The 15,837-nt window shown below is 38.3% G+C and overlaps 1 protein-coding gene across 1 annotated transcript in view; it reads right to left on the bottom strand.

The window, feature by feature from the left end:
• ANKRD6 (ankyrin repeat domain 6) overlaps positions 1 to 15,837 on the bottom strand; it is a 99,674-nt gene that overhangs the window by 22,275 nt on the left and 61,562 nt on the right. Inside the window, exons 2-6 of the mRNA XM_044675389.1 lie at positions 14,251 to 14,349; positions 8,440 to 8,538; positions 6,322 to 6,420; positions 2,985 to 3,083; positions 667 to 744 (exon numbers count right to left, since the gene is read on the bottom strand). Coding sequence (XP_044531324.1) covers positions 667 to 744; positions 2,985 to 3,083; positions 6,322 to 6,420; positions 8,440 to 8,538; positions 14,251 to 14,349 — 474 coding nt within the window. The remainder of the gene's footprint in view (positions 1 to 666; positions 745 to 2,984; positions 3,084 to 6,321; positions 6,421 to 8,439; positions 8,539 to 14,250; positions 14,350 to 15,837) is intronic.

The following is a 15,837-nucleotide window of genomic DNA, read 5'->3' as shown; positions in this document are numbered from 1 at the left end:
TTCCTTCCTTCCTTCCTTCCTTCCTTCCTTCCTTCCTTCCTTCCTTCCTTCCTTCCTCCCTTCCCATTAGACGTATCTCTTTCATGCTTGGAATCAGAGCAGTGGTGGCTTTCTTTAGACATATAATATATATGATATAGAAATGCTTTTGCTTTTGGTGGGTTAATTTTCTATCCTGCTACTTTCTTGATGCTATTGTATCAATTAGGAAACCCCAGAATCAGCAAAGAAACAAAGTACACCATCACTTCATCAACAAATAGGGATCATTTTAGTCCCTTCTGTTTATGCCATGGCTTAAATTTCTTTCTCTTATCTTTTTGCTATTGCTAGCAATTCTGCAAACATGCCAAACAAAATTGTAGAAAGGGGGCATATTTATTTTATTCTTGTATTTATTGGGAAGACTTCTAGAATTTCCTCATTTCCTAAAATTCTAGTGTTTGTTTTTTAGATATATCACTGGTATATTGTTGAGAAAAGGCTCTTTAATGCCCAAGCTTTATAGAATTTTTAATATAAAATAAAAAGTTTACTTTGTCAAAGGCGTTTTCTGCATTCAATCATTAACCAGAATAAAATAGGCAATGAGAGGACTGGCAGACAAAATTAGCACAACCGGGCCAGTGAGAACTAGTTACTAATAAAAAATGGATTAAAACCTACTTGTGGTGCTTTAGTGAGGAGAAGAGCTACTTCAGGATTATTGTGGTGCCGCGCTGTCTCTAGTGGAGTCTGACCAGCCTAAGGGAAGAAATCACACAGAGAGGTAAGGATACATGGAATCAATTATGCAAAAACACAACAGTTTATCCGAAAGTTGGCACGATGGATAATGAGCGTGTAGGTAGATCCTTGGGAATAGATATGAACTTACCAAATTTTCAACAATTCTACCTTCAGGGTAATGATGGAAATAGATAAAAATTGTATGGATTCAATAAAGTTTGGTGGAATTTTTGGTGTCTATGGAGATTCATATTTAACCCTGGTGAGTTCCTATTAAAGCAGTTTAAATTATTTTGTTACAGGAGACCATCTATTCATTTCCAGTCTTTTTATTCCATATTACTATCACTCCAAGTCAAGCTCTTATTATTTTTTGCCTGAATATGCAACATTTCCTACCTGGTCTTCCTATCTCCAGTCTTCCCAACCTCTAATAGTCCACATGTACTTTCTGATCATGACCTTTACTTAAAAACTTACAGTGGCTCTCCAAGGCTTACTTAATAAAGTTCCAACTCTTCAGCCTGGCATTCCAGCTCCCATTTTACCTTTTCAGTTTTAACTCATGTTCTTCAACTTTGTATATACCATACTCCAGTTAAATAGGATGGCTCTTGGTTCCCTGAAAACACTTTTAGCATTATCAGCTTTAAATTGTTTAGTATTTAAATGACCACTTATTGGTTTTATTACTTCTTCAGCTTTTTTTAGGCTTTTATTTGTAGTTCCCTCTATTAGAATGTGTTCTCTTTGAGAGCAGGGGCTGTCTTAGTTTTTCCATCTTTATCTCTAGTGTTAGGCATAGTACTTGGCACACAGTAAATACTTCATAAATGTCTTTTCACTCACTCATTCATTCATTCTCCCTAGGATGTCCTTTCCCATTTGAACAAAACAAGGTAGTCTGTGCTCAGTGCCAAACTGCTGGCACAAATAATAACAAAAATATTTTATATAATGAATAAATAATAAAAAACCCAAATAATGAAGTATGACAGAAAAAGAGACATTGTAGTAGGCTGGAATGGTCCAAAAAGACTTTATGAAGCCTGCGCTTGAGCAAGTTCTTTAAAAATGTGAAGTATTTGCATAAGAGGAGGCTCTATTTGGTGTAGTAAATAAAACCATGTTGAAAAGAACTAGTGAGTGTTTGGGTTTTTTGGGGGGTTGCTTGGGCTTTTTTGGAGGGAGAGGAGAGGGCGATGGATGGCCAAGAGAGACAGTGAGGCAGTCAATCTACGTGGAGTAGAGAGTTTCTAGTAGAGAAGAATGAAAGATAATGCCAAGCTTAATAGTTTGGACTGTAAAGCAGTGGGGAGTCATTGAATATTTTTGACCCAGTAAAAGTAGTTTGTTGGAAAGAGTAATCTGCCAGAGGTTTGTAAATTTAACTGGAGAAGAGAAAGTCTAAAAGCAGAAAGACTCATCAAGAGACTAATGGAATATTCCAAACATAAGGAAATGAGGATCTAAACTAGGGTGGGAACAGAAAAGAAAAGAATGAAATGAGAGACAGTGGAAGAATTACTCTGTTTAAGAATGAACTAGAGAAGAAAAAGAAAATCTACTTCTATTTTTCTCTAGTTAACTGGGATATACCTCTAACAGGTATTATACGTATCGTATGATTTTTCAGTAGAGGCTTAGCTCCAAGCCATCTAACCTCATTTCCTTGTTCTTCTACCACCCCCAGCCTCTGCTACTCTTTTCTCCTTCCAACCCTATTGATCTCAACTCACACACTGTCTGAGTAAGGAAGAATAGAGATTATAGCTGATGATATGAAAAAAAAGAGGATGAGGATACAAAGGAAAGGAATATAAACTCTACTGAAGAAAGGCAAGGGGGTTTAGGGCTCATCCCTAGTTTGAGAATTAATCATTAAGCCATTTTCCCCAGTAACGAACATGCATGAGAGACCAGATTCAAGTTTCTTTCCCTCCCAGATTTGGTGACTGCTGAGGGGTCCAGTTCTTTATTCATTTAGCAGAGTAGACTCCCATTTATTGAAACCACTGGGGTTAGTGCTTATTTATCATTTCCATGTGCTGCTAAGCACAGGGAACCCTCCCTCTCCTCTCTCCTTCAAGGATCCAGGGGCTATGGCTCTGTGGAGTGGTATTCACTAAGATGGTGGGAAGAAGCAGGACCTGGACAGATCTGGTTGAAGTACATGGCTGTTTCAAAAAATATTTCCATATTCTTTTCCGAAGAGTGGTGGAAAGAACCCCAGAAAAGATCATGGTCTCACTTACATTGTTGACAATTGTCCCATCAGCACCTGCTTCCAGTAAAATTTTAGCCACTTTTTTATGATTTAGTGCAGCAGCAATGTGAAGAGCTGTGTCCCCGACCTGAAATTGAACAGAGGAAAACATGCCAATGACTACAATGGGAAACTTCTGGAACATTTCTCACATACCCCTCCCATTCTGAATTAAGTTGTGTCTCTTCCGGTCCAAATAGGGATTAATCTTGAATTGAGGTCTGCTAAACAGAGACTTTTCTGAAAAAGAGTAATTTATTTCTTTGACAAAAGACATTTGTTTTTGAATGATGGGGTGTGAGATCAGCATTTCCCAAACTTATTTATTCATTGGAAACTTTGGAGTTTATATTGTCTTTTTTAAAAAACACTTAACCTTCTGTCTTAATACTTAATAAGTATTAGTTCTAAGGCAGAAGAGCAGTAAGTTCCTGGGGAATTAGAGACTTGCCCAGGGTCACATAGCTAAGAAGTGTCTGAGGCCAAATTTGAACTCAAGATCTCCCATCTGGCTCTCCATTCCCTGAGCCACCCAGCTGCCCTGCTTATATCACCTTAATAGAATTTATTTTTTACTTATTTCATTGCATTTTATTTCATACTTATTTTTTCAAATTTATTTATTTTATTTTAATAACAAATTTCAACATCAGTTTTCTGAAGTCATATGATTCATGTTGTCTCCCTTCCTTCTTCCCTTCCTCCTCCTAGAGCTGACAAGCAATTCAATCTGGGTTATACAAGCATTACTTGTTAGAATTTATCAAGTTTGCCTGTGGATGATTAATTTCCCCTGGAATGAAACAGGGTAAAAGAAATTTTGAGGAAAAGGAAAAATTAAGCTTATTTTCCTAATGACTAAAAAAAGCCCTCTGCATTAGTATTTTTGATACATACAGACATACATCATTTCCCAACAGAATATAAATTCTGTAAGGGCTCAATTTTGCATCTGTATTTTCAGTATACCTAATATTACACCTGAGGTAAAATAGGAACTTAAAAGTTTGGATGATTCTTAATTCATATTTTAGAGGGGAAAATATGAACATAAATTTTTTAAATTAATAAATTGATTTTCTAAAAAAACAACACACAATTAATTAATTGAGAATATTTTCCCATGGTTACATGATTCATGTCCTTTCCCTCCCCGCCTCCCAGAGCAATTCCACTGGGTTTTACATGTATCATTGTTTAAAACCCATTTCAATATTATTACTATTTGCAATGGAGTGATCATTTAAAGTCAATGTCCCCAATCATATCCTCATTGAACCATGTGATCAATCATATGTTTTTCTTCTCTGTTTCTTTTCCCACAATTCTTTCTCTGGATGTGGGATGACATTCTTTCTCATAAGTCCCTCAGAATTGGACATACATTTTTTCTCACAGCACCCCATTCACATTATGGAGAACACTGTTTGGGAAATACTAAACCAGATGACTGCTAACATTCTTTGATCTCAATTCCAATAACATCTTTCCCCTGCAGAAACAATGGTAGCTGAGCAGAGGTTAGCTTCAGGAAGCATGAGAAAGTTGGATTAAATTCGCTCAATAAAAGCTCTCCAGAGCTTATTTATTGGTTAAGGAGAAGTCAATATTCGGATACCTCAATGGGCAGGGAGACAAGGTGAAACTATTGAGGGTCCAAGAAAGTTGCTTCTTTGAATTTGTGACAGGAAGACAGAGAGAGTCCATTTGAACCTCTGGATTTGGGATTCAGGCCATAATGCTGAAAAATAGGCTGCCTAAGATGGTGGCATTGGAAGGGTGAGGGTCTCAGTTGTGTTATCCAGACCATTCACCTCAGTAAAAGTGGTTCTTATGTATGCAATAAGGCAGTCATACTCTTATGGCCTTTCTTCACGGGACAGAGGATAATGAGACCCAATGTGCTCTTTTAAGAAATTACTAACTTCCTATATAATCTTTTATCCAGGAAAATTGAAAATATATTTATTTGTTCCATAGGGATATGTTTCCATATAAACTTGACCGCTATTACTGAAGGATAGCTATTTGGTTGGTAGGACAATACTGATTTAGTTATTCCAAATTCTGGTATTCTTTCAGACATAGACAAAAAACATAAGCAGCAGAAATCAAAATCATCTCTTTTTCCTCATCTATGAGGTGACATCCTCATAGAAGCTGCTTTTATCAGCAATGAGAAAAATCAGTTTTGTAGGCATAAAACCAATCTTGCCTAAACAGCTAGTCCAGATTAGTGCAAACAATGATTCCCTTGAAGTGGTCAAATGCATTTGAATTGCATTATTTGGAATTGTATTTATGTAAAATATGGTCATTGGTTCCAGCCCAAAAGGAGGGTAAATTCTAGAATAAGGCAACTAGTTCAGAGAAATTAATTGCTTGAACTAATCAGGATCTAGATATAATAACTTTCCCATAACAAATGTTAAAAGGAAGTATGTGTGTTCCTTTCCATCCTCTGGTGTCCTATCCAGGGAAATAGGAAGTAAGTAAAGTTCAGGTTTTTATCATTTGGGAAAAGAGAAATGAAGGGGCACTAAAGATTATTCACCAGGATTATATACCATTCTAGGGTCATCAAATTTTTTTTTTAATACAGGTAGCACAAAGCTATCTTCTCTGAAATGTAGTGAATACCCAAAATTACCAGATACTTTTTATTTTTAAATTTTAGATTTCTGTATCCCAATTCAGAAATCCAAACCCAGATACCTTATGGGCTTCAATCAATCAATTTACAGATAGTTATACATGCTGACAAGAATCATTCACACTTCCATAGCCCACTCAAGGGGCCTCAATGAGTCAACACACTGACAACTACCACAAGGACAGATAATTAAGCATTATCTTTATAGGGCCTGAGTAGTGACAGGACCTATAAAGCCAGTGGTAGAGCCCGGCAAATTGCAAGAATCCCATTCCTTTGCTCTCTGAAGTTACAATTCTTTGTCAGTGGGATTTTTCTTTGTGTGTGTTTGTTTAAAAAAAACAAAAACAAAACCAAAAAAAAAAAAAAAAAAACCACCAAACCCAACAAAAACCACAGCAGTCTAGGCAGGAAATATTCATTATGCAAATGTGGTGATATGCACTGAAATGATAAGAAACCACAGGCACACCCTCTCTACAAGGCTATTTAGGAAATCTAGGGCTATAGTACGAGGCTAGAACCCATGTTTCTAGGGAACCATTTACAAGAAAGTCCCAGAAATTTCAGGGGAGGTAAGTCTTAGTAGCCCCTGGCCTAGCTTAAGTCCACTCCATGTCAACAAGCCTTGTACAAAGGGTGCACTGCTGTAGTATAAGATACATGCACTGACCTGGTTCTTTTCATGGACAGAACAGAAAGCACTGAGGAGAACCCTAATGATGGACAAGTGATTATAGCGAGCAGCAACGTGCAAACAGGTATCTCCTGCCTGCAAACAGAAATAAAACTCTGAGCATGTTTTGGTCAGTAAAAGGAACAGAACAAAACAAAAACAAATAAGGAGAAAGCTTGCAGCCATCATTTACCCTTTAAGAGCTTTCCACCTGAGTTATTAAGCTGACTTAATAATGCTGGGGATGCAAAAGCAAAAAATGGCTAGGAAGGATCTTGGCAGAATGGCCTGTCTTGACTAAAAACAACAACAACAAAAAACCCATTAATAAAAACCCAAACAGCCAGTGGCATGTCTTTTTCACTAATGCCATGATTCCAGGCTCGCTATATTTTGCTACCGTTTGCACTCATTCATTCACGTACAGGTATATGGAACAGCCCACGAAGGCAACTGGAATAAACGCTTCCATTTTTCATACTGTGGGTGTCTGTTCCCCATGGAGACAGATTCTGCTTACTTAACATTTCAGTTGGAGGCAAAGTTCCAACTGCATCCAGCCTTTCCTATCACTCTGGTACTATGGGATGAGCCAAGGAAATGACAAAACATAGCCTTGCACATTCCCCATGGCCAATTCATATCCATCAGGGGAAGACAAGGGTAGGACAGTGGAATGGTGAATCTGTACTTAAAAGCATGGGCTTCTTTCTACTTAATGGAATTCAAGAATGTGATATTGCCATGACATAGCAATAATTCAAAGTGGGGGTGATGATGACCCATAGAGAACATTATAGTCCCAGGGCCCCATCAGAGCCCAAGGTCTTCTGAGTTATTTGGAAAAGAATAGTGCATTCGGACAATGTATAGTGAAGAGACTGCCATTCCCAAGTGAGGCTACAGACACTGAATCTGGCTTAGATGAAAGAGGGTAAAAATGGTGGAGGATTAAATTACCAATATTTCCAGATGTTTTCTTGACATCTTCTCCTGATTTAATGATCTTTTGGGGCTGAGGAGCCCTTAAGGTAATATTGCTACTCCAGAATCCAGAAAGGATTGAAAGCTCTAGTTCAGATAGGAATTCTATGGACTAACAGAGAGCTCTATGGCAGGATCTCTCTCTCTTTTATAAAAATTCAAAAAAAAAAAACCTCTCATGTTCTATCTTAGAATTAATAGCATATATTGGTTCCAAGGCAGAAGAGTGGTAAAGGTTGGGCAATGGGAATTAAGTGACTTGACCAGGATCCCACAGATAGGAAGTGTCTTAGGATAGATTTGAATCCAGGACTTTCTGATTCTAAGCCTGGTACTCTATCCACTGAACCATCTAGCTGCCCCCGGGAGCTCTCTTTTATGAAAAGAGAGGCCATCAATCCTCCCAGGAAGTGTTTCTTTTGGCATGAATTGTAGTGGAGCATCCAGTCAAAGCAAATCCTCTTAATCTGGCACCCTTTCAAAGGGGAAGGACACACAGGGAGAAGAGCATGTTTCAACTGCTTTAAGCCAGCTGTCTATGATGAACTACCCTATCCACAATGATGAGATATTAAGATAATGAAGTTGGGAATCTTCCTCTTCCTTTAGACTCTCTTTAAAGCATAAGTTTTTAAACTTTTTCTTATCATGGGTACTCCTTTGGCAGTCTGATAAAGCCTAAGGACTCCTTCTCAGATTCATTTTTTAAAATGAATAAAATAGCAATGCAAAGGGAATGAATCATACATACTAAAATAGTTATAAACAGATTTTAAAAACTAAATCAAGGACTCCAGATTAAGAACCCCTGGTTTAGAGAATAAAAAAGCCTCTCAGCATGTGATCTTTAATAAAGGTACACTAAAAAAACATGATTAATGATTTCTGGACTTGATTTCCTAAATAATAACGAGGTAGAAGAAGGGGTAGGTGGATGTTCTACCTGAAATCTCTTCCTACACCCTCTTCTCTAAATAAATTTATTGGCAATGAGGTCAACAACAGGTTCTTAAAATTGTGAGAAATTATTTAACTTTTCTTCTGGATTTTTGTTCAAGGTTTGCTTTCTACATCTCTGCTTCCCAAAGTAAGAGAGGAGAGAACCACAAGTTACATTTTTTTTTTACCCACATTATTTTTGAGGTCAGGTCGAGATCCTCCCAGCAAAAGAACCCGGGTACTCTGGGGATGACTGTTTTGACAAGCCAAGTGCAGAGCGGTGTTCCCTGCCTTCAGGAGAAACCGAAAAGAATTAAGGACATTATTAGGAAACACAATTCCAAAGAATTAGCAATTGCTAGGAATTGCCTGTTGAAGGACCTTAAACTTACTTTGATAAAAACTAAACAAAAAGGTTGTTGCTATACTGGCTGATGAATGGCCTCATTCTAGATCCTTGGGGATAGATAACTGGCCACAACACAAATGGCTTCTCTGCTTATAGCTACCACTAAGCCAAATAATAATGGTAAGGAAGATAAAACACATTCCTTATGAAAATACAGAATTATACATAAGCCAAAGTTTTCTTTTTTACAGTACCTCAGCATGGTGCCCATAAAGGATGATGAATGGACAAGAACAAGGATGGGTATTGTCTTTTCAGATTCTTCTCAAATTTTCCATTTATTTCCATTATTTGGAAATGCTCAGCTTCATTTTAAATACAATACTGAAAATATTCCATGGGAGATCAGCACCGGGTACCATGTACCCTCACATACTCACGGACGTATCTGTCATTTGCCATTAAGTAGTGGAAACCTCTGACTTTAGATTCCTTAGACATTTTTCTTTCTATTATTTCAATGATAAAGTTATTTCAGGAGACCTTCCATCCTTAAAGAATTATAGATTTAGAACGAGAAGGGACCTTAGGAGCAGCTAGGTAGCTCAGTGGATTAGAGTACCCACCGGCAATCAGGAAGACACTTCTCTTTGAATTCAAATCTAGGCTCAGACACTTACTAGTTGTGTGATCCTGGGCAAGTGACTTAACTCTGTTTATTTTAGTTTCCTCATCTATAAAATGAGCTGAAGAAAGAAATTGCAAAGTACTCCAGTATCTTTGCCAAGAAAACCTCAAATAAGGCCACAAAGTCAGACACAATTGAAAAACAACTCAACACAAACAACAACAGAAAGGAACTTAGAGGCCACTGAATCCAACTTCCTCATTTTATAAATGAGGAAACTGAGGCACAGAGACATTAAGTGACCTTCCTAGGGTCTGAAAGCTAGTAAGTATCTGAAGCAAGTTTTGAGCCCAAGTTTTCCTGACTCTAAATCGAATGTTCTATATTTATTTGCAGTTTACACTTTCCATTTACCATTGATCCTCAAAAGTACTCTCTGTAAGGGAGGTAGCAAATACATTAGGATCTCCATGTGATTAATGAGGAACCAGAGGCTCCGAGAGTTTAAGTGATCTATCTAGCTAATAAATGGCAGAGTCAGCCTTTTGACTCCAAGTTTTTCTTAGAAATTATTTGGAGGGCCCAGAGGCCAATTTGATAATCTCTGAAAGAAAAACAAATAATAGGCAAAGAGATCTGGGTTTTGGCATGTTTGTTTGTACTTGGCTAAATTTACCAACTCATTGTCTTTCTCACAGAGATTAGAAGCTTGGCCAAGTGAGATCCTCAAGGCAGCTAAGGAACCACTGATTGCTTCTCCTTCACTGAGTTGCCCTTCTCTGCAGCAAACTATCTGCTGATAATCTTAAACTCTAGAGTCCTTATGTTTTGATAGGGAGGGAATGGTTTGTATGAGCTCCCAGTTCAGAAGTTACCCTTCCTCCCAGATCTCTACTCTAGTTAGAATGTATTATAAAAGCCCTTTTTAAAGACTCCCCATACCTAGCTACTCTTCAAAAACAAGGGAACTTCCTCCATGGGATGTTCTTTAAAAATTTTCTCTTTCTCTCTTCCTTCCTTCCTTCCTTCCTTCCTTCCTTCCTTCCTTCCTTCCTTCCTTCCTTCCTTCCTTCCTTCCTTCCTTCCTTCCTTCCTTCCTTCCTTCCAAAAATATCTACTTATTTATTGTTTTGGAATCAATATGGTGTATTGGTTCTAAGGCCAAAGAGTGGTGAGGGCTAGGCAATGGGAATTAACTGACATTCCCAGGGTGACACAGCTAGGAAGTGTCTGAGGCCACATTTGAACCCAGGTTCTCCCATCTGTAAGCCTGATTCTCAATCCATTGAGCCACCTAGCTGTGTTAAGTTCCTTTCTTATTATTAATTGCCAGCAAGAGCAGCTTGAGGTGCTGCAAGAGGTCCTACTAGACACGAAAGGCATTAGCTTGCTGAAGTCCTGAATTCTCATCCAGGGGCAGCCTGCACATTTTTTTTTATAAATATGACACCCATTGGTGGTGGGGGAAGGTGTATCTAGGCTTGGTCAACTGAGTTCTCACTGCAGAGTGAGAGTGTAATGGGGCAGGGTGGTTGATGGTTAGGCTGTTCCTTTTAGTAATTAAAATGCTTAGCTCGGCAAGGTTCCTTTGGTACGCTGCCTCAAACAACATTATGCTAACAGATGTTGTTAGTACAGCCAGAAGAGGTACACAGTGGCCAAGAGCTGAAAAAGAGCCTCGACTCCAGTCTAGCCTTTTCTCTGACCTAATCAATTAGTCAACAAGCACTAATTAAGCTTTCTATGTGTCAACCAGTCCTAGATGTTGATGATTCAAAATAAAAAATGAAATGGTCCTTGATCTAAGCAATATGCAATACTGATCTTCAAGTGGTAGCCAATTTCAGCATTGCAGAAACAGAGGGATGGTTATCTATAGAGGGATGCACTGAAACTATGACTGTGGCAAGCTGGAAAAGCCATTTTTTTTTTTTTTTTTGAGGAGAGCATATCAGAACCATGTCCCCTCAAGGCTTCTCATCCCAGCTAAGTCCCTCCTGGAAGAGGAGGCATTGTGGTCTCCTGGAAAGAACTTGGACTTGCTAGTAATCTGCCTCATTCACCAATTTAAACAAATCACTCAAACTTAGAGGCTCAGTTTTCTCACTTGCCAAATAGGGAAAATATCTGGCCTATCCTCTTATCTCATAGAATAGAGTGAGAGCATGCAGGTGAAGAAGCCTTGACTGACTCCACTTCCCTCAGCCTCCTCTCCCCTATAGCCAGAGGGCTGGAGAATGGAGGACCAAATTCCTCCCAATACCTTCCTTTATAGAGGGCAGAAACTGGACTTCCTCAAGCTCATTTCAATCTGCTTCTGTTGCTTCTTTTGGTTTTAAATTCATAGAATGAGATGCATCTCTCTCCTCCACAACCAAAGCTTGTCCTTTTGTGTGCTGTCTCTCCCTTCCATTTCACTGCAAGCTCCTTGAAAGAAGAGACTGTCTCTTCTTTTTATTAATTATATCCCCAGCACTAAACCCAATGCCTAACACATAGGAGCTTTATAAATATGGATTGGATTGGATTGAAGAAATTAAAAGCATCACATAGAAGGTATGTAAAGTACTTTGAAAATCTTAATTTGTTGTTGTTCAGTTGTCTCTGTCTTGTCTGACTCTTTGAGATCCTATTTGGAGTTAGTGGTTTGCCATTTTTTTCTCCAGCTTATTTTACGGATGAGGAAACAAAGGGAAATGGGGTTAAGTGATTGCTCAGGGGGACAGAGCTAGTAAATGTCTGAGGCTAGATTTGAACTCAGGAAGATGACATTACTATTAGTATTACTTTACATTATTTTTTTGTTATGATGATAATAGATAGCTATGAAAGAGATAATATCTAGCTAATAGAAGAAATCTAAGGAATGAACCTTATCTTGATGCATATTCTGTTTAGCAGATGCTGGAAAGTCCTACTATTTTCTTAAGGATCAAAGGCAGTTAATGGTACTTAGTACTAGAGCCACCAGGAAGATTTTTTTTTAAAACTCTTAACTTCTGACTTGGAGTCAATACTGTGTATTGGCTTCAAGGCAGAAGAGTGGTAAGGGCTAGGTAATGGGGGTCAAGTGACTTGCCCAGGGTCACACAATTGGGAAGTGTCTGAGGCCAGATTTGAACCTAGGACCTCCTGTCTCTAGGCCTGACTCTCAATCCACCAAGCTACCCCACTGCCCCCTACCAGGAAGATTTTTAAACCATCTTATGCTCACTCCTTTATAAAGAGAAAACCCTTCTTTATAAGGGAAGAAATCGCTGGTTCCATTTTGATCTTAAAAAATCCTCAGAGTTTTTCATAGTTTTGGTTTGATTGATTAATCAAATCTTTGTTGAGTACTGATGTGTAAGGTAGATTTGTTATGTGCTGTGGGGAGTTGCTAAGTTCCTTCCTTCAAAGATTTTATTTTATATATATATGTAATATATGTAAATGTATGTATGTATGTGTGTGCGTATATATATATATATATATAGGCATATATATGTATATACACATGAAATGCCGGTACAAAGCAGCTGAGATATACACCAAATGTATGGTATAAACAGTGAATTTAACAGGAATTCATCCTAGGTGTCTGAGCCTGGACAAGTCACTTAACCCCAATATTAAGTACTGTTAGGCAGAAGAGTGGTAAGGGCTAGGCAACTCAGGTTGAGTGACTTGTCCAGGGTCACACAGCTAAGGAAATGTCTGAAGTCACATTTGAACGCAAGACCTCTCATCTCTAGTCCTGGTTCTCCATCCACTGAGCCACCTAGCTATCTCTTGTTTTTCTTTTTAAATTTATTTTAAGTATTATATTCTCACAGAGTCTGCTGGCTGTAACTGGCAGCAGGAATGCCAAAGTTTCCAGTGCATCAAAGGTAGCAGAGCATTGTGGTCAAAACGATGGATCTGAAGTCAGAAAGCCTTGGCTCAAATCTCACCTCTGACAATGGCTCTCTGATCCTGGGCAAGTGTCCAAACCTCTCTGAGTCTTAATAGCCTCATCGGTAAAATGGGGATAATAATGCCTGTTGTATTATTATTATGCATACTTGTACTTTGTATAGTTATCAAAATGATCCAATGAGACAAAGTTGTAAACTTTAAAGTGCTATATAAATATAAGTGCCAGTTATTTTATGAAATTGCTGGGACTCCATAAGGAATATATACACACTCTTTAAGTATTATATTCTCATAGTCTTCTGGCTATAACTGGCAGCAGGAATATATATATATATATATATACACTCTTATCATCTGTCTTAGAATTGATGGTATCTGTTTCAAGGCAGAAGTGTGGTAAGGGCCAGGCAACTGGTGTTAAGTGACTTGCCCAGGGTCACACAGCTAGAAAGTGTCTGAGGTCACATTTGAACCTAGGACCTCCCATCTCTAAGTTGTCTATCTACTGAGCCACCCAGCTACCCTGGGTCCTGTAAGATACCGAACAGGACTTGCAGGGGCACAAAAGAGGGTAAAGCCAAGTCCTCTTTCTGGCTTCTTTTCCTGTCTGTTGCCTAGCTGCTCATGGGTACCACTAATGTTTGATTCATGCCAAGTGTGAAGTGTGGCATCCCCATCCTGAGGAATGCACATATGAACAGTGGGTTTTGGAGAGCTTCACTGGAACAGGGAGGGATGCAATATCACGGCAGACATAAACATGAGCATCTGTCAGCACCTTCTGGTGGAGCTGATTTTGAACTGCAGCAGAAAGATGCTGACATTAACTAGATATCCACTTCCAGAGGGATTGGGGAGCAGGAGAGGGAGAGGGAGGGACCTCAGCAATAACTGATGCAGTTCTCAGCGGAGCTGCCATCCTGCACTGGGTGTCAGGCTGCCCCTGGCCTCACCTCTAATGGCTGGAATTTCCTGGCAGGATTCACTCCTGTCCAGGACTCTGAGTGCCAGGACAGGATTCCATTATTATCTGTGGATAAATGTCACTCCCAGGGCTCAGCCCGAAAGGAAATACACAGCCCTCCCTATCTCGTAAATGAGAAGTTCCTTTCACCTGCTGGCATCTCACCTTGTTCCTGGCAAGCACGTTGGCTCCTGCTTTAACAAGAAGCTTGGCAGACTGGCTGAAGCCATGCCAGGATGCTTCATGAAGAGCGGTATTCCCATCCTAAGGAAAACACACACACACACACACACACACACACATACACATACACACACGAGAAGAGCAGGTTTAGACTTTGGAGTTGGAACAAGGAAATAAGCATGCAATAAAAGCACAAATGGCATCGAGGACTCGGTCACATCTTCCACAAAGTTTGGTTTGGACTCTTGAACAACTTATTCTTCAGTGGGACCTCTGGTCTACACCAGGGACCCTCCCGAAGACCAGGCTGGGAGGGCAAAATTCCAAGAACAAGGGCAGCTAAGTTGCTCAGTGGATAGAAAGTGGAGACAGGAGGTCCTAGCTTCAAATCTGGTCTCAGACACTTCCTAGCTATGTAACCCTGTTGAAATCACTTAGCCCCAATTGCCTAACCCTAACCACCTTTCTGCTTTGGAAGTGATTCTAAGACAGAAGGTAAAGGTTCAAAAAAAAAAAAAAAAAAAAAAAAGAAAAGAAAAGAAAAGAAAAAAAAAAAAGAAATCCAAGAGCATCATCCTATCCATTCATATCTTTGAGGATAGGGTCTGTTTTTGTCTTTCATTTATCCTCAGTGCTTTTGAGCACAGTGCCTGGAATTCAGTAAGCTCTTAATAAATATTTATTGGCAACTGTGAGAGATTTGCTTATTCTCAGCAATACAACAATCTGGGACAATTCTGAAGGACTTATGCCAAAGAATGCTCTCCACTACCAGAGAAAAAACTGCTGGAGTCAGATGCAGATCAGAGCAGACTGTCTTCCACATTAGTTTATGGTTTTAATTGGGGCTTTGGTTTTATATAGGACTGTAGTCTCTTTTTTCTTTATACTTATTTTTTGTATTTATTTTATTTGTATTTACTTATAATATTTATTTATTATATGTAAATATACTTATATATTTATATAGGGTTGTATTCTCTTTTTAATTTATATTAATTTATATTTAGTATTGGTTTATATTTATATATTATTTGTATTTATTCATACTCATATTTATTCATATTCATTGTATTTATATATAAATATAAAGGTATTTATATTTACATATTTATAATTTTTATATTACATATATAAATAAATATACTTATATATTTATATATATATACAACTTATATATATAGGGTTGTATTCTCTTTTTTAAAAATATGAATGAAGTGGTACTCAAAGGAACCCGCAATACAGAAATAGACACTGAGAAAAATGTGATTTGTTGGTAAACAGCTAATGTAACTAATTATCTGGTAGAATGTTAACTCCTTGAGATATGACACTTCTGACATTTTTGTCTTTGAATCTCCGGTGGGCACCCCAAAGCAGGTAGTTTTGTCTTTGAATCCTCAATGAAGGGGGTACCCTTGTTTGTTGTAATTATATAATTAAAAAATAGCCACTGCCAACAACTCTTCCTCCTCTTCTCTTGCCTATTTAGTACTTACTTTTCTTTTTTCTTGGAAATAATGATAATAAATAATAGTAATTACTTACATTTATATAGCTTAAAAAAAA

This window comes from Gracilinanus agilis, chromosome 4 (assembly GCF_016433145.1).
Source record: "Gracilinanus agilis isolate LMUSP501 chromosome 4, AgileGrace, whole genome shotgun sequence".
NCBI classification, from domain to species: domain Eukaryota; kingdom Metazoa; phylum Chordata; class Mammalia; order Didelphimorphia; family Didelphidae; genus Gracilinanus; species Gracilinanus agilis.
The sequence above is the reverse complement of the archived record's forward strand: the minus strand, read 5'-3'. Positions and strand labels throughout refer to the sequence as shown.